Source organism: Nomascus leucogenys, chromosome 15 (genome assembly GCF_006542625.1).
Source record: "Nomascus leucogenys isolate Asia chromosome 15, Asia_NLE_v1, whole genome shotgun sequence".
In the NCBI taxonomy this organism is placed as follows: domain Eukaryota; kingdom Metazoa; phylum Chordata; class Mammalia; order Primates; family Hylobatidae; genus Nomascus; species Nomascus leucogenys.
Window position 1 is genome coordinate 76985528 of NC_044395.1, and position 23108 is coordinate 77008635.

The 23108-nt window shown below is 35.0% G+C and overlaps 1 protein-coding gene across 1 annotated transcript in view; it reads right to left on the reverse strand.

Moving 5' to 3' along the window:
• SOX6 (SRY-box transcription factor 6) overlaps nucleotides 1-23108 on the reverse strand; it is a 494065-nt gene that overhangs the window by 81239 nt on the left and 389718 nt on the right. Inside the window, exons 10-11 of the mRNA XM_030829763.1 lie at nucleotides 7894-8043; nucleotides 1787-1970 (exon numbers count right to left, since the gene is read on the reverse strand). Of these exons, the coding sequence (XP_030685623.1) occupies nucleotides 1787-1970; nucleotides 7894-8043 (334 nt within the window). The remainder of the gene's footprint in view (nucleotides 1-1786; nucleotides 1971-7893; nucleotides 8044-23108) is intronic.

Genomic DNA, 23108 nt, shown 5'->3' on the forward strand with positions numbered 1-23108 from the left:
CTGGACGAGAGTGATGTTCAAACACAGGTGCTATTACTTCAGCCCATTTCTAGCTCATGATCTAAGAAATATGCTCTGCTGAGTAGAGTTCCATAAAAGCAGGGCCTGTGACTCGGTCATCTCTGTCCCTCATGATAGGACAGCAAACAAATGCTTTCCAAACAATTTCAGAGTGAATTCTAGGAGGGCTATTTCAAAGTCAACTCTATAATTTATCTTCTTGTTGGCTTTCCTCCCTCATCTCACAACTTCCAAAAATCCAGCCAAGGGGCATTCATATTCACATGCTGGAAATGATTTAATTCTATCTTCTATATGGATACCACTAACTTGGCATGAAAACTTTCAGGTCCCAAAAAAGGCATCCTTTCTCAAAATGAGAATATGCTCCTGTAGAGATCCAATATTCCAAAATTCAGTGAGGAAGATTAACATCTATCAGAAGATTCACTTAGACTCAGCACAATTTAGCAAATATTCTAACTGTGAGTTTACAAAAAGAACACTGAGTAACATGTGAGAGGACTTGGATTCTAGTCCTGCTTCTGCTAATTAACAGCTGCAGGAGTGTGGGCAAGTCATTCTACCTGTAAGAACCACAATGTATGTATTTGTACAATGAGGGTAACAATATACTATCTAACTCATAAGATTATTGTGAAACATCAAATCAGATAAAGTAGGCAAGAATGTTTTTTAAGCTGTTATGGCTATTCTTATACATTATTTTATCTATTGAAATAAGCACTTTAGACTTCAGGACTCAATAATACAAGGAAGGTAATCTGAAGAAATGCTAGGTCTTGTCCCTTTAATCTTTGAATCTGTGTCTGTTTGGAAATTAAGTCTCTTAATTTCCAAAGAGTATAACAAATTGAGGGACTTAATTTCCAAACAAAGAGTATAGTAACAACAATGTTAATGCTTATTTGGCACTGTCTTACTGACAACTGCTTTCACATTTATTGTTCCATTCCACTTATGTATGTACATGTATTGATAATCATTCGTTCTAGTCTTTTTAAATTGAATGCCTTCTAGGTTCTAAACTGCACTAGGCACTTAATATGCATTTTTCTCTTTTAATCCTCATAATAACCTATGAGCTAGTAATACTAGGAAACTGAACTTGAAAATATTAAATAACTTTCTTGGGGTCACATAGCTAGAAAATGAAGGCTCTCTGTCAAAGCCTGCCTCATTCCAAAACCCATGTTTTTTCCTCCATACTTTTCACATAGGGCTATGAATATTCCTAGAGATACTTAGCCTTATATGGGGGAGTATAAGGAGCCAGACATTAAGACATCTCTTCCTACATATCAATCATATTTAACACATGTTCTTGAAGTGCGTCGTTCATATTTGTTTTAATGCAAAAGTAATATGGGATAAGATGTAAAATTCACATACACTTTATAGAAGATAAAAATTTCAAATAAATTTTGGTCTTTTGAAAGGTTGCTTTGAAGCCAGGTCCTATGTCCCTGAAAAATTATTTCAGTGTCAAAGCACTAACCACATACAGAAGTTCCTAAGTCTATGATTTGCTGGATCTAACTCATTATCATCTAAAGAATCCATCCCAGCAGGATTTATATTATGACCTTTTCCAAAAGTTCTAATAAAAGAAGATACTAAATTGGGTTATGTTTCAGTAGAAAAGATAAGAGTATTATTTTTTACTAAGGAGCACTTCGGAAACAAGTATCAGTCGTAACTAAGCAGGTTGGCCATCTTTTACCTAATTTGTAAGTCTCTTCCTGGTGTTGACTTTTCCATTTACCTAAAGAGGATCCTCTTCCCAGGCTTCCTCCAATGGGGCTAGGGATGCTGCTTTTGTTTGGCAGATTGACAGGGCTGGTTTTGCTGGCTGGGAAGAGGTTCTGGGTGGGAGACGTTGGGGACTTTACAGGCTCTGCTGTCTTGGGTCGGGATGAGAGATTCAGAGGCTGTGCTGCTGCTTCATCCTACAAGAGTTTAACATAAATAATTGTTTTTACAAAAGACAGATGAAGCACATTATCACTTAGTAGGCCACAGTTATTTTACACCTCAGAGACAATGCCACATCCTCCTACAATAATAACAAAAGAAGCTAATTATCTACCTCCTTGAAGATTCATCGGAAGGAAACCTCATTAATTTCCCTGTGTTATGCTTCTATTTACATTAACTGTGTAGTTGGATCATTCTTTTTGCCAAATTAAAATCTGAATTAGCTCACATTACAGCTTAATTTCCTAATGTGTTTTCAGGGATCTAAATTAACCTAGGGCATTTACAAAGAATTATTTAAAATTTCAGCAGCTCTGTAGTGCTTTTGTGTTATTCTCTCTGAAAAGTTCTTGTAGCTATAAATAGTCTCTGCAGCTAATTTCTTAATATATATTTTAAATCAAACAATTGCAAGCACTTTAAAAATGGAAACATGGAAAGCCTTCTTCTGATGTACTAGGCCCTTGCCCAGGGAGCCACATGCCACAACACGGCTTCTATGTGGCTTTCTGGGTGTGGGCACTCTTCATGGTCTATATTCTGGTCTCTATTCATGTTTAAAATTAATTTTTGCAAAGATCAAGGATAGATTATAATTATGTTACACATACTATGCTATATGCAACTTATTTTTCATGTTTAAAGTGATGTTTCTTTATATGCTTTTCTACATATATTTACAGAATGTCTATTTTAAGATACATGTCCTTCTACACTGAGACAGTATTCAAATATCTGGCTTGTAACTGTAGTTCATCCAGGAGCTTGAAAGCTAAGCTCCTTCCTTTATTTTGTCTCATTTATCCTGCCATAAAATACTTGAAATAATACTTTCATCATCCTAGAAATTTAGTTATAATATGAGCATATTTATTTAAATGTTCAGTTTTAAGATCTGCATTATTGTGTTCTAAAATAAAATTGTCAGCAAATGTTAACTCCCATTTTGCTTTTAAGAAGGCAAAGAGAACTAGCTTTTAATGCTGCTGTTTAAAAGACCCAATAGAGTTTTGTAACAGAACATTTTCCCCCCATAGTAACCATGTGACCTTGCTGGGGCTCAATTTCTTCATTTGTGAAAAGAGGGTCTGATACTAGACAATCTCTAAGGTCTCTTCCAGTACTAATATCATTGATTAAGGGGGAACAGAAAGAGAGGCCAGAAAATACTACTTGAGAAGGAGGATTAGAAAGAGAAAATAAAAACAGCATGCACAAAGAAGCAATTATACACCAAACATGTACTAAGCATTTTCATATACTAGCTCATTTAACCATCAATAACTATGAGCCTGGCCAGTATTATTCTAAATTTACAAATGGGAAAATGGAGGTCAGAATGACAAAATCCCCTGTCTAAGGCCATGTAAGGGGGGAAATAATTTAAATTCTAATTTATTGGACTCCAAATTTCGGGCCCCTTTTCTACTGAACTACCAGAGAAAATAAGTCTATTGTTTGATAATATAGTGATGCCACAGATTTTTGTGTGTGTGTTCACAGGAAAAGGCAATTTGTCACATATGTTGCAATGTACGTTTATGTATTTTTATACATAGGACAGGTTCTCAAGCAACATGGTTACATCCATTACGAATGTCAAAATTATCTTATGTAGTTAATTGCAATTTACTTCCCATTGCTCTTAATTCAAAGGATGTTGGAACTAGTTTGTTCCTTTACTCACGTCTAAATAACAGGGATTTATATGCTAGGTGTTTACTTAATTTTCTGCATGTTTCTTTTATTTGGGGCTCACTGAGCTTCTAAAAAATCTAAATTTAAAGTTTTGATCAAATTTGGAACATTTTCAGTAATTACTTCTTCAAATACAATTTTCTCTTTCTTCCTTTTCTTTCTGGGCCTCCAATTGCATACATTAGTCTATTCGATGTTGCCCCACAGTACTGACGAGTTTTTTTCTATGCCTTTCATTTTGGATAGTTTTATTGTTATGTCTTCAAGTTCACTAATCTTTTCTTCTGAAATGTCTAAGCTGTTGCTAAACCCATCTAGTATATATATATTTTTAATCTCAAACACTGTATTGTCCATCTGTAGACATTTGATTTAGGTTTTTCATGTCTTGCTCTATCATGATCATGTTTTCCTCTATCTTCTTGAACATATGGAGTTTATTACATCTTTTTCAACTTTGAAATACTCTAATTTTTTACTTAGTTTTATAATTCAATAATTGCCACTTTAACCAATAATAACACTGGGCATGGCTAGCACCTTCCAACTCCCAATTAAGTGAATCCCTTTCCACCATGGCAGAACTCTCGGTCCTCACAGCCTGCCCTGGCCTGACAACTTTGTGCTAACCAAACCTGGTAGAAGGGGAAATAACAATAGCCCTAGGCCAGAATGTCACAGACCCCCACTATTCTTACATATAAGAGGCATAAATATTTTCTCAGATTGTATATAACTTTGGTCATTTTTAAGAATGCCAAAATGACTGTTTTTGTCAGTTTTGTCCAGCTTTATAGGTGATTTTTTAGGAAAGGAGATGCTTATCTCATTTGGCTCTAGTTGGAAGTCTCTTATAATAGTTGTTTTTACTTTCTTATCTACTAATTCTATCATCTGTGTCATTTTGGGGTCTGTTTCTATTGACTGATTTTTCTCATTATTCATATTTTTTGCTGCTTTCCAAGCCTGATATTTATTGAATGGATGCTACGCATTGTGAATTTTATCTTCTGGGGTGAAGTTTCTGTATTTCTTTAAATATTTGAAAACTTTGTTCTGAGACACAGAACAATTTGATCCTTTTCTACACTTACTTCTAAGCATTGTTAGGCAAGGTCAGAACAGCCACTAAGTAGGGGTAATTTGTCCCCACTACTGAGGTAATACCCTTCTGGGGACTCTACTTGATGCCCATGTGTCAGGAGATCTTTCCACTCTGACTATTTCTGGTCCTTTGTGAATCTTGCAGCTGTTTTGTTTGCTACATTCTGGTGTTTCCCCTTACCTCAGGTTGTTTCTCACATGCACGTGCTGATCAGTACTCAGCTAAATGCTCAGGGGGAGCCTTTTGCACATCTTCAGCATTCATTCTCCATGCAGCTTGCTCCTCTCTGGTACCCTGTCTCACAAATTCCATCTGCATTAGCATCCCTAAACTCTGAACTCTGTCTCTCTACTCAGGGAGCGTATGAAGCTTCCTGCATAGTTGCCTGGAAACTTCCTTCCGATAGTGAGCTGCAACAATTGTAGTGCTTGCCTCACTTGTTTCTCTTCTCATAAGAATCACTGTCCTGTACTACTATTGTAAATGTCTGAAAACCATTGTTTTATATAATTTTGTCCTGAGTTTTAGTTGTTTAAGCTGGAAGAGTAAATCTGTTTTTGTTCCTTCATCATAGTTGACAATGGAAATCCTCTAGGTGTTTATTTAGGATCTCTCCCAGTGTACAACTAGATATTTCAATCACAACCACTAAAACCACCACATCATCTTCTTTATTATCATAATGACCAGCAGCAGCATCACTACCATCACTAACATTTATAGAATACTCACTGTAATACTAGAGGGTGTATTTAAGACCTATAATAATATTAACTCCAATTTTTTTCAGAGGAGAAAACTAAAGTAGAGAGACACTAAGTGGCTTGGCTAAGGTGATATAGCTAGTAAAAGTGGTAGAACCAGTATTTTAACAGAAACATTCTGACTTCTGATGTTGACAGTTATAGTAGACAAAAATTCCAGGGGGAAAAGGTACATCAGATCATCTATATTTATTTTTGTTACTTTCAGCAAATGTTGCCTATATTCTGTCTGAATTTAATATAAGTAGTCATGTTGTACACAGAGAAAAAGCAATGACTATAAAGAGAAACGTGAGAAATTTTGGTAACCACAGTTCTTTAAATTAGCAAACCTTAAGATTATTTTCAGAACATCTTCAGTAATAGGAATTATGTTTTAAATTTAAGAGGTTTGCTTTATGTTTTGGTCTATATATTTTTACCCATATATACAATAAAAAAATCTAATAAGTAAAAGAAATATTTCCTTTGTTATTAACATAGAATATGGTCAAGTCAAATTACCCAGAGAGATCTCTAAGAATTTGCATGTGGTCAAGTGCGTAATAAAATTCAGCTGGCTCACAAAGATGGAATGGTAAAAGCAGATATAAACTTGAATTTAACCAAGGAACATTTTACTCATCCAGTAAAGACTTGGTTTGGTGCAGTTCCAGTTGGTCAACTTACTTATAAAATGACTTATTTATGTTAAGATATTTAATACTCAATAGCTCAAGTCGCTGATGTTTGATATACTCATACTCTAACAACTACGAGTAAGCAAAGTGTCTTTGAGTTGGAGTATTCTCTTATTCATAAACACAAACTCTGGGAACATAAAATAGTCTGTTTCCATAAGTGATTCTGTCTTATTAAATGTAAACTTCCTATTGTCATATCTTAATATTTCTAACAGCAGAACATAAATGTTCTCCTATTTCTTTGGAGAATCTAAAAGAATAGGTGGCATTAAATTAATTCCTTTGGCTGGAACACAGACTACCTCTCTTAATGATTTTCACTTTTTTTGATCTGGTATTTGGGATCCACTTTTTTAAAAGACTTTCTGGAATCTCAAAATTCCCATATGCAAATTTTAGAAAACAAAACAATTTCAGTGATTGTATAGCATCCAATGATTAATTTGGTTGGCTCAGCTGTTTCCCTTGTGACGATTTAATAATTGCAAAATTTCTCCAAATGCAGTACTTTCATCACATTACAATAAAGCATTTGTACTTAGCGCACTCCTCCAAGTAGATAAGTCAATTATACAAAACAATTGTTCCTCTGTTTGAATTTGATAATTCAGTGTAGAAAGCAACTGCAATCATAAAACCAACAAGTACCACCTATAGGTACCAGCTGCAGCACAAAATTGCAGTGGCTCATCAATTTCCCTCTCGCCAAGTACCTCCTGGCTGCCCAGTTCCAAGACACTGAAAATTAATGGGTGCAGCACACCAACATGGCACATGGATACATATGTAACAAACCTGCACATTGTGCACATGTACCCTAAAACTTAGAGTATAATAATAATAATAATAATAATAATAATAATAAAGAAAAGACATCTATTGACGTCCCAGACATACCTTGGGAAAGCCTGCTTATCCTATCACAACTATATGGCATCAAAAGCATTATTAGGCAATGACAACTCATTCCTTAAAGCCCACATTTTTTTTTTCGTGAATCAAAGAGCATTTATTAAGGATAAAGTATGGATCAGGTATCATGTTAAGACCTTTCATATTTATGATTTTATTTATTTGTCCCATTGTCCTCATTGTAAGGACAGTCTTCTTTTTTTATTTTATTTATTTTTTTAATTATACTTTAAGCCCACATTTATAACTAGTTTTGAATGAGAGATCTTCATCAACAAACCATACAGAGTCCAGCATCAAATTATATTTTGCACTTCTTTTTAAATCTAATGTTTCAATATCCCAATTCTCTGGTCCTATAAGTTAACTCCCTCCCTGTTTAAGACACATGAAGAGAAATGCCACAAGTCCATGACAAAGACTGGCAATAAAATCATGGCCATTCATGCCAACGATCATTAAAAAATAAAAGCCAGAATCCAAAGGGGGAAAACTCTCGAGAAGTCAGTTTGCAGATTGAGGTAAAGATCTCACAATATGGCACTATTGTTATCAAAAGGGAAACACCTGTTTCTCAATGCTCAATCACGAAATTTACCATAAAGAGGGACATTTTGGGGTTGCTTTATGTTGCTATGTTTCCTGCTGTTTATGCCCAACATAGCCTGCTTCACTATCTTTCTTGTGAAACTTTTTTCTAAACTGTTTCCACAATCCTGCAAGGCGAGTGTACCTTAACTTGAGTTACCGGGCTGGTCCCTCTCTTTTCATTTTTTATCCCAGTAGGTGAGACCGTCCCTGCTGTGTTTGGTGGCTGTGGAGTTGATGGCATCTTTGCTCCAGGTGACACCTGCATGCTGGCCAGCTGAGCGGCATAGAGCTGCTGCAAAACAGGGAAGACAAACATTGATCTCTTTAAATGCAGCTGAAATTGAGTTTCAAAAAAAAAAAAACTTACCATATTGTTAGGTTTCTCAGACAGCCTTGTAATTTCTTTTTCACTATTTTTAAAAAAGGAAGCTAAGAGAAGGCAAATAATAAAACAGAAAGAAAAAGGACAGGTATGGGAGCCATAGTTCTGTTTCTGGTCCTTCTAGCAACAACTTTATGATCCTGGACAAAGGATTTGATCTCTTTAGAATTCAGGTTTTTTTTTTAAATTGTACAAAAAGGAATTCGACTAAGTAGTCTCTAAGATGCTTTTTAATGCCTAAAATCTTTATTAAAAGTTATTTAAATGTCTGGGATGTCCACTTGTATAATATTAATATTCATGAATTAAGAAACTAACCTGAACATTTCTAAGGATTCTTGGAAGAACTGTATCATTCTTATTCAGATCCGACTCTGCATCTCTGGGTATTCTGATCCTTCTGAATAATGAGTGCTGTTCCCAAGGCCACTAAGGCCTAGTGGCAGTCATTGTTTACCCAGAGTCTTATTTCTAGGTAGCATATAACATAATCCTCAAGAGAATATGGCCAGATTGGTAGCAGTTTTGTTGTTATTGTTGCTTTTTAAGTCAAGCTTCTCTGAACCCAAACCAGGTAACAAAGTGCTTCCTTCATGCTTCCAAACAGATCACACTTCTCTCCTCAGGTCCTGCCTTTGCCTGGGACTCCACATTTATCTTCATCATATTCTCATTTCTGTTTCAAGGCCTTTTCTGAAGTATTTCCTACAGTTCTCTTTGGCAAACCAATTATCTTATTACTCATTCTACTTACTCAGCTTAAAATGGGTCCTCTTCTCTGAGACATGATAAGCAGACAATCTGACATTACAAATCTTTAAATTATCAGCCTCAAAATATGTTGATTTCACTAAATTAAAGCCAAAGATTGAAAGACAGGTGGGCTAACCTCTTTTCACATAATTTTCATTTTTATCAAAGTCATTCTTGTATACAGCTTTACAAGATAAATAGTACTTGAAAGTTTTAAAAAACAAAAGACCAAAACAACAACAACAAAAAGAGCATGACCAAAATGTACAGTGCACAGTCTCCACAGCTTGCAGGATGACCTTCATTTTCCTACCCTGGTCCTCCTTATCTCACCCCCTGTTCTGTGGAGACCATTCCCTTCAATTCATTTAATGGTTTAACTTGTATTTATATCCTTATTTGTAAATCATTCTAAATGTTATATCATTACAGTATAAAGGAAAATGAAAGTTTCACTTTCCTACATTGAACACCACATGTGCTCCCATGCTTCTCTCTCCAATCTCTTAATGTTAATGTCACAAATTTTAAAATTAGCGTTTACTGTTTTTTATTATTTTATGAAGATACTAGCTATGTAGTAAACTGTACTTAATTTTATGTTTCAACTTTTCATTTTGTTAGGTTTAAGATTTGCCTCATATTTTGTTTTCATAATTTTTATGTAACTATCACTAATTCTCAAACTCTGCATGAAATCAGTAAAACTCTACCCAATGTAATTGAATATATCAGGTAATCTGTGAATCCTGGTTTTTCCCTTGGAGACATCCTTCTTGGAATTCTCAATCTCCTTGCTCCAAATCTGAACTAATTTATTCCTCAGGCCTACCTACTGCAGGTCTATGGCACTTGTAATTCCTTTTGCCTCTCTTATACTGGTGTCCTTGTTTCCTGGGTATCATGTTTTCTTCCCTTTTAGTTAACTGTCTCATTTTGGTACAAGAGCTTTCTGAGAAAGGTGAATGTGAGATTAATTATTTAGGAACTAATATTCTTCTCACTTGGTTGTAGTTTGACTGGTATAGAATTCTAAGTTGAAAATAATTCTGCCTCAGAATTCCAAAGATATTGATCTGTTGCCTTCTATTCTTGTTACTAAGGAAGCCTGACACTATTTTGCTTCCTGATACATACATTCCTTTGTATGTAATCTATTTTCTCCTCTAAAAGCATCAGGATCTTCCCTTTCCACTGAATGTTTTGAAATTTCACTATTATGTCCTTCTGTTGACTTTTACATTCATTGTTCAGTCTTTTCAATCCAAACTCATGTCTTTGTATTCTAGGAAACTTTTTTGATGTTTTTCATTGATAATTTTCTCTCCTCTGTATTCATATTTGATAAATATTAGATTTCCTTTTTAACACTCTATTTTTCTTATTTTTTCTTTCTATTTGCTAATCTTTGACATTTTGTTATACTCTATGACAGATTTTTTTGCAACTTCATCTTCCAAAACTTCTCTGAATGTTTTAAAGTTTCTACCATTATATTTTTAAAGATACTCTTATTCTCTGATTGCTTCTTTTTATAGCATCCTGTTCTCTATTCTGTTTGACAATATTAATTATAGATTTCGGTTTGTTTTTAATGTTTTCTGTTCTCTGCATTGTTACCACTCTTTTCTTCCAAGGTCTTTGAGCTCTTTCATATTAGGGGCTTTTCTAAAGTGTCTGGTGTTCATTTGCTGTTTATTCATATATAAAAGCAATGTACTAAAAAGCTGACTGGAAGGTCTAAGTACGGGGTAGACTTATTGATTTATGGGCTTCAGCATAAGGTAATGATGCAGAAAGTCTGCTTTTTCATTGGCAAATCACAAATGTCAATATCTACAGGTCATTTATCTTAGACTAGACCATTTTCTTGGAGAGATGTCTTCAAATTCTTGCCTTGATTTGTGTATAGACTTTTATGCCATCATTACATGAGCCAAGCAAGAGAAGGCAGGAGAAGAATCTCATAGTCTGGTCTATCCTGCAGATTCCCTGATTTTCACCATGGCACATCACTCATTCTCAGCTATGCCTGGTGTCCCAAGACATAAATCTCTCAAGTTCTACTTTTCAAGAGAATAAATCTCCAGTGACTTCTGTGGTTATGTGCTCATGGGGCTGGAAGGGAGGAGGCAGGGATGGTAGTTACCAGGTTGCATGACATTAGGGAGGGATCATCTTATATCTATTTTCAACCAGTCATCCTGTCTACAGTTCCACCTTTTAGAACTGTTCCTTTAATGATACATGATGCCTTCAATTCCTAAGCATTTTAGAGGTTCAGATCCCAACTGGGCTTGATTCTTTTTGGCTTTACACTCCTAAAGCTTAGGTATCAGCTTTCTCTTTTTTGCTAAGACAGTTATAACTCATCTATCCATTTCTCATATTCCAAATTTTTTGTCTTCTCTTTCCATTTCTACTTGAAGGTTTACACCTATAATCCTTAACCATCAATTTACTAGGATTTGGGTAAAACTGGTAATAAATGAAAATGTTAATCTGCTATGATTAACCAGAAGTCAGACACTCGGATCTTAACGCTGTTTAATGCTTGAAAACTTCATTCAAATATTTTCTTTTCTTCTTATAATCAAAATTAAGCGATTACCTTGATGGTCACATTTCTATCATAATAAATAGAAAGCTTCCTAGATCATCAACCACGGAGAAAATAGCTCAAACTTTGCCATATGAGTAGGGGAGAAAAAACAGGTGGTTTGAATGTAATTTCCAGCATTTCTATCATTCGGATGGACAAATAAAAAAATTACAGTAATCAAAAACAGACCTTTCAGCACATGTAATTAAATGAAAGCTTAATAAAGAATAATTTGCAAGAGCCAGATGTGCTTAAGTCATGATTGTTGCTTTCTTTGGAACAATTTTTCTAATATAACAAGCCTCTAAAGAAATTAAAGTTTCATAATTCTGTATGTAATGACTCAGTGGCAAGAAAAATTCACAAGCAGAGGTCAGTCAAATTGCTAGCACTTAGGCAAAATGAGGGGGGCATCTTTTTGGTTTCTCTTTTACTCTGTTGTATCATCTTCCTTTGAAATTCAGCCAGATGTCTTCAAAATGGGGACAGGTCAAGCTTCTGAAAATGTCTGCTTGGATTAAGGCAGTGAAAAAAAGTTCTATACTGAATGGAGTCAAGATGTTACGAGATGAAACATGTTGACTATATAGTCCTGTAGCTGGTATCATAACCAATATATCCTACTATGAGTATTAAAGAGTCAGGAAATCTTAGAGATGCTAACAGTCCTTGGATATCATTTATGCTTTTTACCTCAATCATTAAAAAGATCAAATGAATGTCAATTTTACTCAATCTTGAGTCCTTTGGGAAATTTGAACTAGTGAAAAATGCAGAAAAACATATTTTTGGAAATAAATCTATTTTTTTTAAAAAGTTGACTATGAATCCTTCAGATTGAGTAAATAATACAATTACTTTTCAGGAAAAGAGTAGCGTTAATTGCTTCTTTTAAAGCGCTGATAATCATTTATTTTACAGCCCTTTGAAGTGGGTTGTACCTAAGGAAGGCAAGACCACATAAACTCTGAGATTCCATAGAGCTGGTTCTTGTGAGTTGTGATTACTGATACATTAGAGAAAAGAAGAGGTACAGCCGCATTCCATAATCCTTTTCAAAGCTGGGTAAACTGGACAGTAGGCTATCAGGTAAGATTTAGTAGAATGGGCCTTGAAATAGAAATCAGAAAATTGAGTCCGGTGAAAAGATATAAGGTATTCACAAAAATTAAAATACCCATATTCTGTCTAACAAAACATATGATTTTAGTATAAATATCATTCTATTCAGATTGAAGATTTTAAATTTGTCTTGGATAATATGAATGTCATTAAATGAATAGGTATAAGCTTACAAAATAATTTCACAGCTCACCCTCTAAACTAACATCAGTTGAATTTGTTCCATGTGTAAGGCTCTGTGTTAGGAGCTGAGGAGAATTCCAAGCACATAGCTCTAAAGGAGATATAAAATATAAATCCCTAACACTTGATTTGCACTTTTCTTGTGGTGTTTGTCAGTATTTTAAACTTTATGTGTAATTATGCACATGTATCTTATCCTGCTTGATACACTGTAAGCTCACTGAAGGCATGATCTAATTATTTTTGAATGCTTAGCACCAATAATGGTGCCTTGCAAATAATAGATACCCAATCAATAGTTTCTGATTTAACACACTATACAAAATCATTGCATATTAGGAAGGAAAGACAATGTCTATAAATGTGGCAACACAAGTGGTACATCATTATATTTATTATATATATGTGATGAACAATTTTATGATATTAAGGTTAAAAAATAAAAGGCAAAAAATTTCAGTCAAGTTTAATCACACTGTTTCACAGGAAATTATTCTTTTGAAGTAGTTTGCTAATATTTTGACTAGATAGCTGCTCAGTAACTGTTAGCTTCACTAAACAGTAGTAGCATTTCTAGACACCTAAAAAAATCTAGCTGAAAAGCAAAGAAAGAAGGCAATCCCAGTTACAATAGCTACAAAAAAATAAAATACTTAGGAATATATTTAACCAAAGAGGTGAAAAATATGTACAAATTAAACTATAGAACACTGATGAAAAAAATCATAGATGACACAAACAAATGGAAAAACATCCAATGGTCATGGATTAGAAGAACTGGTATTGTTAAAATGACCATACTGCCCCCAAACAATTTACAGATTCAATTCAATCTCTATAAAAATACCAATGTCATTTTTAATGAAATTAGAAAAAACAATCCTAAAATTCATATGCAACCAAAAAAGAGCCCCAAGAGTCAAGGCAATCTTAAACAAAAAGAACAAAGCTGGAGGCATCACATTACCTGACTTCAAATTATACTACAAGGCTATAGTAATCAAAAGAGTATGGTACTTGTGTAAAAATAGACACGTAGATCAATGGAACAGAATAGAGAACTCAGAAATAAAGCCACATACTTAGAGCCAGCTGATCTTTGACAAAATTGATAAGAACATGTATTGGCAAAAGGACATTCTTTTCAATAAATGGTGCTGGGAAAATTGGATTGCATATGCAGGAGAATGAGACTGAATGCCTATCTCTCCCCATATACAAAAATCAACACAAGATGGATCAAAGACATAAATGTAAGACTGAAACTATTAAAATACCAGAAGAAGACTTAAGGAAAACTCTTCTGGGCATTGGTTTAGGCAAAGAATTCATAACTAAAACCTCAAACACAAAAGAAACAAAAACAAAAATAGACAAATGAGAGTACGTTAAACTAAAAAGCTTCTGCACAGCAAAATAATCAACAGAATGAAAAAACAATTTGCAGAAGGGGAGAATACTTTTGCAAATGGCCTTAAACTTTTCTAATACAAATTATACTGTTTGAGCCATAACTAATGAGTAGTACCATTTTTTCTTCTCAGTCTAGTTATTAACACAGATAGTCTAGTTAATAACAGTGTAGTTATTAACAGTCTAGTTAATAACAAAAAAAACCAAAAAACTATTTATTCTAACCAAATAGCTTTAGTTAGAAAATTTCTTTGCAGACTAATGGTTTAGGAACAGAAAAGGTTAAACTCTGATTAACTATTACATAAGGGTCTACAAAAATGTCATTCTACATATAATTCTCAGATCATAGTTCACAGTCATAATGATTATAATAATGAATATTCATTTCTAAACATAGTTCAGGTTTAAAAATCAACAATATAGTAAAGCTTATGACAGGCTTAGCCAAAGTCCCATAAACATTTGAACTTAGGCGAAGACTGTTTCAGCCTAAATATAGAATGTTTTTCCTGTTTCATTTTTGAAAAATTCACACTGATTGTTTGGGATATTGAATTGTTTCTTTATCCAAGATATATAAAAGACCTGCAGTGTATATGTGTAAAAATAAGCCTAGCGAAATATTTTTTCAAAATTATAAAATTACTTATTTTATAAAAGCACTTTAAGAAATGATTTTACTTTATGGCTTAAAATGTTCCACCTTTATTACTGGCAGCTTTAATAAAGCAGCTAGCATTAAAATTTTGGTAAGCTCAACAATGACACATTTGACACACAGAACTGAAAGGACATTATCAAATCATTTATGTTAGTCTGACTTCCTTATTCTGCCAATGAGCTAAGATCTAGCAAGTAGCTTGCCCAAGATCGTATAATTAGTATTGGAGTTAGAAGAAGAACTCGCTAGCTATCACATCAACATTACCAGAATATCTATCACTTAAAAGTAGAAATGGATATAAAATTAGCCAACTTTTGCACCTTTCAAGCACATTTCCAGCATCGATAAATTTGACCAATCTTGTAAATAAATTGAATTACGAAAGTCCTGTGAAGATCTCACCAATCCACAAATAAATACTTCTAACAGTATTTGCACTGCTTTGTGTGCTGTGGCTAGCTTTAAAGATAAATCTGTCTTCCATTTGGATCTTAGTGACACTTTAATAACCAAGCCTGTTTAGATTTAACCCAAAGCAGTAGGTCCTACCAATCAGACTCAGCCTCATGATGAAACCCTTCAGTGCCTTCCAGTACACATAACGGTCTATAGCAGGACCTAAGAAATGTATTGTGTCAGAGATTGATGTTATACCATGACTGCATTTGACAAGAGAAGCACGCTTTGTCCAAATATAGCCAAGCTGATGTCAAATTATAATGGGTGGTGTCACGATGTAACTATATTTACCAGAATTTGAAATATATATACATATATACATACCTGCTTTCTATGATACAATCATTTAGGATCTCTAATGGAGTGTGCCAAACAGAAAAAGTACAAGGCCTTTTCTCATTATAAACATATGATTTTCATATAGCAACATAACCAGTCATCTAGTCTTCCAATAATCACTCCAATTCATTCATGCATTAATTCAACAAATATACATTGAGAACTAAACTCAGTGAGGCACTGGGCTGGATATTTTACATCTATTATTTCATTTAATCTTCACAATAATTATATAAGATAGAAATTATTATCCATTTTAGTCAATCTTACTTTTAAGCCTGTACTCTTTCTGCTTTTAAAATTAAATTATTTTAAATAAGCTACACGGTGAACCACAATGGAACCAATTTCTTGTTCCTAGCCACCAGAAAAGAATCACTGTCCAAGGAGAAGAAAGATTCTGATGTGACTGCTATTCTGAGCTCTCAAATAGAAAATTGTATTTTCAAATGTCTTACAGTTACTCTCTAAAATGGCATTTCACAATCTTCAAATGGACAAGAAAGAGGTAACAGCACCACCAGTCACCTTGAAGGAATAAGTGTCACAATCGGATCTAGACAATGTCCTTCTCCAAATCTTCAAGCCATGGTAGAAAACCCCTAAAAAATTAACCCCACATTAATAGACTGATAAGATAAAAGGAAGAACTATGCAAAGTATAGGTAGACATAGTAGAGCTTGATAAAATGGGAATTGAGGGGCCTTAAATTGGGACCAGTATGCTCCAGTATACAAAAACTAACAGTAAAAAAGAAGGCACAACCTTACACACCAAATTCTTTTTGGAATAGATTCTTCTGTGCTTTGTCATTTCAATTTAGAAAGGACATTTTAAGTAGCCTGCCAGAATCCACCCCGGAAAGAAAGAAATAAAAATCATCTCTCAGAATACTTCCAAACTCATTCTACAAGGCCAGTACTACTTTGATACCAAAATCAGACAAAGCCATATATATATATATATAAAGCCATATATATATATATATATATATATATATGAAGCCATATATATATATATGAAGCCATATATATATATATGAAGCCATATATATATATATATATATATATATATGAAGCCATATATATATGAGGCCTATATATATATATGAAGCCATATATATATATATATATATGAAAACTACAGGTTAATACCTCTGATGAATATTGATGCAAAAATCCTCTACAAAATACTAGCAAACCAAGTTTGACAATACATTAAAAAATATCATTCATCATGACCAAGTGGGATTTATCCCTGGGATGCAAGGATGGCGCAACATATACAAATCAATGAATGTGATACATCATATCAACAGAATGAAGGACAAAAATCATATGATCATTTCAACTAATGCTGAAAAAGCATTGATAAAATTCAACATCCCTTCCTGATTAAAAAACCCTAAAAAAACTGGGGATAGAAAGAACATGCCTCAATAAAATAAAAGCCATATATGACCGACACACAGCTAATATCATACTCAATGGAGAAAAACAGAAAGCCTGTCCTCTAAGATCCGGAACATGACAAAGATGTCCACTTTCAACACTGTTATTCAACATATTACTGGAAGTCTTAGCTACAGCAATCAGACAAGAGAAAAAAACAAAGGATATCCAAATTGAAAAGGATGACATCCAATTATCCTTGTTTACAGAAGATATGATCTTATAGTTGGAAAAATCTGAAGACTCCACAAAAACCCTATTAGAACTGATAAACAAGTTCAGTAAAATTGCAGGATATAAAATCAACATGTAAAAATCAGTGGCATTTCTATATTCTAACAGTGAACAATCTGAAAAAGAAAAAGTAATGCCACTTACAATAGTCACAAATAAAATTAAATGCCTAAAAATTAACTAAAAAAGTAAAAGATCTCTCTTAGGAAAACTATAAAATACTGATGAAAGAAAGTGAAGAGGAAATCAAAAAATGGAAAGCTTTTTGTGTTCATGAATTGGAAGAATCAATATTGTTAAAATGTCCATGCTACCAAAAACAATCTACAAATTCCATGCAATCCATATCAAAATTCCAGTGACATTCTTCAGAGAAATAGAAAAAAAATCCTAAAACTTATGTGGAACCACAAAAGACCCAGAATAGAAAAAGCTATTCTATGTAAAAGGAACAAAACTGGAGGTGTCACATTACTTCAAACTATACTGCAGAGCCATAGTAACCAAAACAGCATAGTACTGGCATAAAAACAGGCACATAGGCCAATGGAACAGAATAGAGAACCCAGAAACAAATCCACACACCTACAGTGATCTCATTTTTAACAAAGCTGCCAAGAACATATGCTGGGGAAAAGACAATCTCTTCAATAAATGGGGCTAGAAAGACAGGATATTCATATGCAGAAGAATGAAACTAGACCCCATCACTAGCCTTATACAAAAATCAAATCCAAATAAATTTAAAACTTAATTGTTAGACAAGAACTCAATGTATGAAACTACCACAAGTAAACATTGAGGAAACTCTCCAGGATATTGGTCTGGGCAAAGATTTCTTGATTAATATCCCACAAGAACAGGCAACCAAAGAAAAAATGGACAAATAGAATCAAATCAAGTTAAAAAGTTTCTGCACAGCAAAGGAAACAATCAACAAAGTGAAGAGACAATCCCAATAATGGGAGAAAATATTTGCAAACTACTCGTCTGACAAGGGATTTACAACTAGAATATATAAGGAGCTCAAACAACTCTTTGGAAAAAAATCTATTAATCCAATTAAAATATGGGTAAAATATTTGAATAGGCATTTCTCAAAAGAAGACATACAAATGGCAAACAGGCATATGAAAAGTTGCTCAACATTACTAGTCAGAGAAATGTAAATCAAAACTACAATGACATTATCATCTCACCCCAGTTAAATGACTTATATCCAAAAGACAGTCAATAACAAATGCTGGCAAAAACATGGGAATCCCTGTACACTGTTGGTGAGAATGTAAATTAGTACAACCACTATGGAGCACAATTTGGAGTTTCCTCAAAAAGCTAATAATAAGAGTTACCATATGATCTAGCAATCCCACAGCTGGTATATACCTAAAAGAAAGGAAATCAGTATATCAAAGAGATATCTGCATCCCCATGTTTATTGCAGCACTGTTTGCAATACCAAAGTTTGCAAGCAATCGAAGTGTCCATCAACAGATGAATGAGTAAAGAAAACGTGGTACTTATATACAGTGGAGTATTATTCAGTCATAAAAAAATGAGATCGTCATTTGCGACAACATGATGGAACTGGAGGTCATTATGCTGAGGGAAATAAGCCAGGCACAGAAAGACAAACGTCATGTGTTCTCACTTTTTTATGGATCTAAAAATCAAAACAATTGAGCTCATGAAGATAGAGAGTAGAAAGATGGTTACCAGAGGCTAGGAAGGATAATGGGAGGGTTCGGAGGAGGTAAGGATGGTTCATAGGTACAGATAAATAGAAATAATGAATAAGATCTAAGTTGATATCTCAACAGGGTGACTATAGTCATGCCCAAGGCCATGGGAGCCCACCTTTTGCATCAGTTTGACCTAGATGTGGGACATGGAGTCAAAGAAGATCATTTTGGAGCTTTAAGATTTGACTGCCCTGCTGGATTTCAGACTTGCATAGGGCCTGTAGTCCCTTTGTTTTGGCCATTTTCTCCCATCTGGAATGGGTGAAGTTACCCAATGCCTGTACTCCCATTGTATCTAGGAATTAACTAACTTGCTTCTGATTTTACAGGCTCATAGGCAGAAGAAACTTGCCTTGTTTCAGGTGAGACTTTAGACTTGGACTTTTGGGCTAATACTGGTATGAGTTAAGACTTTGGGAGACTGCTGGAAAGGCATGATTGTGTTTTGAAATGTGAGTCATGAGATTTGGGAGGGGACAGGGGCAAAATAATATGGTTTGGTTGTGTCACCACCCAAATCTCATCTTGAATTGTAGTTCCTATAATCCCCATGTGTTGTGGAGGGACCCAGTGAGAGGTAATTAAAACATGGGGGGTGGGTTTTTCCCATGCTGTTTTCATGATAGTGAATAAGTCTTGGGAGATCTGATGGTTTTATAAAGAGCAGTTCCCCCGCACACACCCTCTTGCCTGACACCATGTAAGACATGCCTTTGCTCCTCCTTCACCTTCTGCCATGATTGCGAGGCCTCCCCAGCTATGTGGAACTCTGAGTCTATTAAACCTTTTTCTTTATAAATTACCCAGTCTCTGGTATGTCTTCATTAGCAGCGTGAGGATGGAAAAATGCAAGTCAATAATAATTTAAATGTACATTTTTAAAATAACTAAAATAGTGTAACTGGATTGTTTGTAACACAAAGGATAAATGCTTGAGAGGATGGATACCCCACATTATATGATGTGATTATTATGCATTGCATGTCTATATCCAAACATTTCATGTACCTCATACATGAAATATATATTTACCTACAATGTGCCCACAAAAATTAAAATTTCAATTTAAAAAATTCTCCTTCAAATACTACCTTCCTATTTGTAGAGGATAAAGAAAGGAAGAGAAAAAAAATTACTATTCTATAGAAACAGATTCAATCAGTGCTACAGAAAAACGTTATCTCTTATCCTTATATTTATCCCCATTTGCTATAGTTCCACAAAACACCAGGGAACCCCAGGCCTAGCCAAGTTACCCTGTAACAGATCCTCTTCTAGTGTGACAGACATCATTCCAGGGGACAATAGAAGTTGGAGGAAACAAGTAGGGTAGGGTAGGGTAGGGTAGAGAGGCATCCCTAAGGAGATGTCATCATTTATTTGATTGATGCTGCCTAACACCAAGCATCAAGCCTAGTTCAGTTCTCCAGGGATACCCTGGATTTTGTTACCTACTCAAAACAATGCTGATGACCACTTCTTTGCCTACCAAGCAAGACATATTATAAAGCTGGACAAGTTCAGCTGTGAGAAAGTGGAAACGGTGACAGGGGTAATTAAGCAGCCTAATTTTGTGCTTGTTTGGCACAGAGAAGAAAGTGTGTCCATAACGAGTCATTACAGACTGAAGAGAAGGGTGAGGAGAGATCACAAATACTTTTACTTTTCATAAATCTCCAATGTCAACAAAATTTTCTAGGAAATATAGCTGTGATTTTATGGAAAGAAAGAACTGAAGTCCTTTTTTTCAGCATAGAAGGTACTTGTTCAACTACACTCCTAATATTTGAGATGAGAGAGCAGGAATAGGGTAAGAACTACTACACTCCCAGTCCTACATATTAGGTTTATTCCCAAGTAAATCTCCTTGCCGCTCCTGCATATTTTTCTATTGCACCATTTTTTCCTTTCTTATTAAAACTACCTGTCTGTCACAATCCTACTCATCTTTTCAGTCTCAACTCAAGAACCACTTTTTCCTTGAAGCGTTATCTGACTACTGCCTCCTTTGTGCTCCTGTCATAGCTCAACCTTTGACCCTGTGCAAATTATGGAATTTCTTTTTTCTTCCCATATTTTTTTCTCCCACCAAATTCTGAGCTCGTTAGGGGAAACACTGAGGCTTATATATCTTTATGTCCCTAGCACCTAACATAATGCCTGACATTTTCAGAGGTTCTGTTAATGCTGACCATTAAAACCTCTTTCATATCCATTCTTGCCTCTATCTTCTGGGAATTGCTATCATTTCAGCTCACACCCTTTTCTCCAGAGGTGACCTCCAGAGATGCAGGTCATCTTTCTTCATTTCTGTCTTCTTACAGTTATAAGCATGTGGGTTCACCATGTAATGCACTGATTTTCTTGCAAACACCAGAAAACATAATGGTAGCAGAAGAAAGAATTGTGAACATCATATTCTAATACAATCTCTTTGCTATGCAGATGGAAAAAAGCTCATGCCTAGGAAAGGAAAGTGATATGCATAAAAATATCAGCTTGGTGAATAGTAAGTAGAATGAAATCTAGAACCCAGGTTTCCTACTTTCTCTATCAACTGTTCATACATACTCATTTATCATTGTGCTCTGTTCTCTTAGTGAACTGCAAATAGAATTTGTACATTCTATCACAACTTTTGGTTTGGGTTATATGAAAAAAATGTTTTTTCTACCATTCTCCTTAAAGAGAAATGTGCCTTACATGTACTCGTAAAGTAATCTTGGGCACCGTAGGATAATTTAGGTTGTAGAATTTTATTTTAATATTTGTTTTAAAATGTACATATTTTAAACTGCAACCTTAGTAATTAGGTTAAGGTAATTATAATCATGTTAAGGTGTTTTCAGATTTTTAAAATTAAAGTTTATGCAAATACACATAAAGGGCCAAAAATTTGTCTCAGATGAGAACAGATTTATTTTCACCCACTTTGAGACTTCTGCCAATTGCCTTTTCACAACAATCAAAAGAAAAATGGAACAAGCATTGACTGTAACCCATGAGAACCAGGACCCATTTGATTCATTCATTAACCCCTGCAGTCAGCTCAAGAATGTCAAGAACAGAAAAATAAATTGAGGCTGGGCACGGTGGCTCACGCCTGTAATCCCAGCACTTTGGGAGGTCGAGGCGGGTGGATCATGAGGTCAGGAGATCCAGACCATCCTTGCTAACATGTGAAACCCTGTCTCTGCTAAAAATACAAAAAATTAGCCAGGCGTGGTGGCGGGCACCTGTAGTCCCTGCTACTCGGGAGGCTGAGGCAGGAGAATGGCATGAACCTGGGAGGCGGAGCTTGCAGTGTGCCGAGATTGTGCCACTGCACTCCAGCCTGGGCAACAGAGTGAGACTCCATCTCAAAAAAATAAATAAATAAAAATAAATAAATAAATAACAAAAATAAATTGAAAGAATACTTTCCCTAGATAAAGGTCCTCTTGACTATTCTTCCAAGCACTGGGTAGTTTGCTCCTCTAACATAACACTTTGAGCTAATGGAGCAGAGGCTGCATTGGGTGTGGAGGTGAGGAGAAGCTATAGAAAGGAAAAGAGAATAGGCTCAGATCAAAGGTCCTACCCTTACACTAAGAAACTTAAAAAAATCTGAATCCATCAGATAACAAATCACCCAGTCCACTGTTACAAAAGTAAGTTGGAATTCATTCTTGAATTGCACCAATTATTTTGGAATGCATTCAGGAGAGCATTTCCTTATGGAACATAGTTGCAAATAATTAAGAAACAATGGGGGAGAGGGGGCCAAGATGGTAGACTAGAAGCAGCTCCTGTGTGCTGCACTCACAGAGAAGAAACAAAAGGGTTGGTGAACACTGACCCTGCAGGCCAATCATCTCTGAAACCACGTCAGGATCCATTAAGGCAACAGAAGGACACAGAGAGCAGAGACAAATGAAACTGGGCACAGTCTGTCTGGGCTCAACGCAGAGCCAGGAGAACTTCTCTAACATGGGAAAGGGTGAGAGCCCCCTGGTGGGAGGGCTCACTC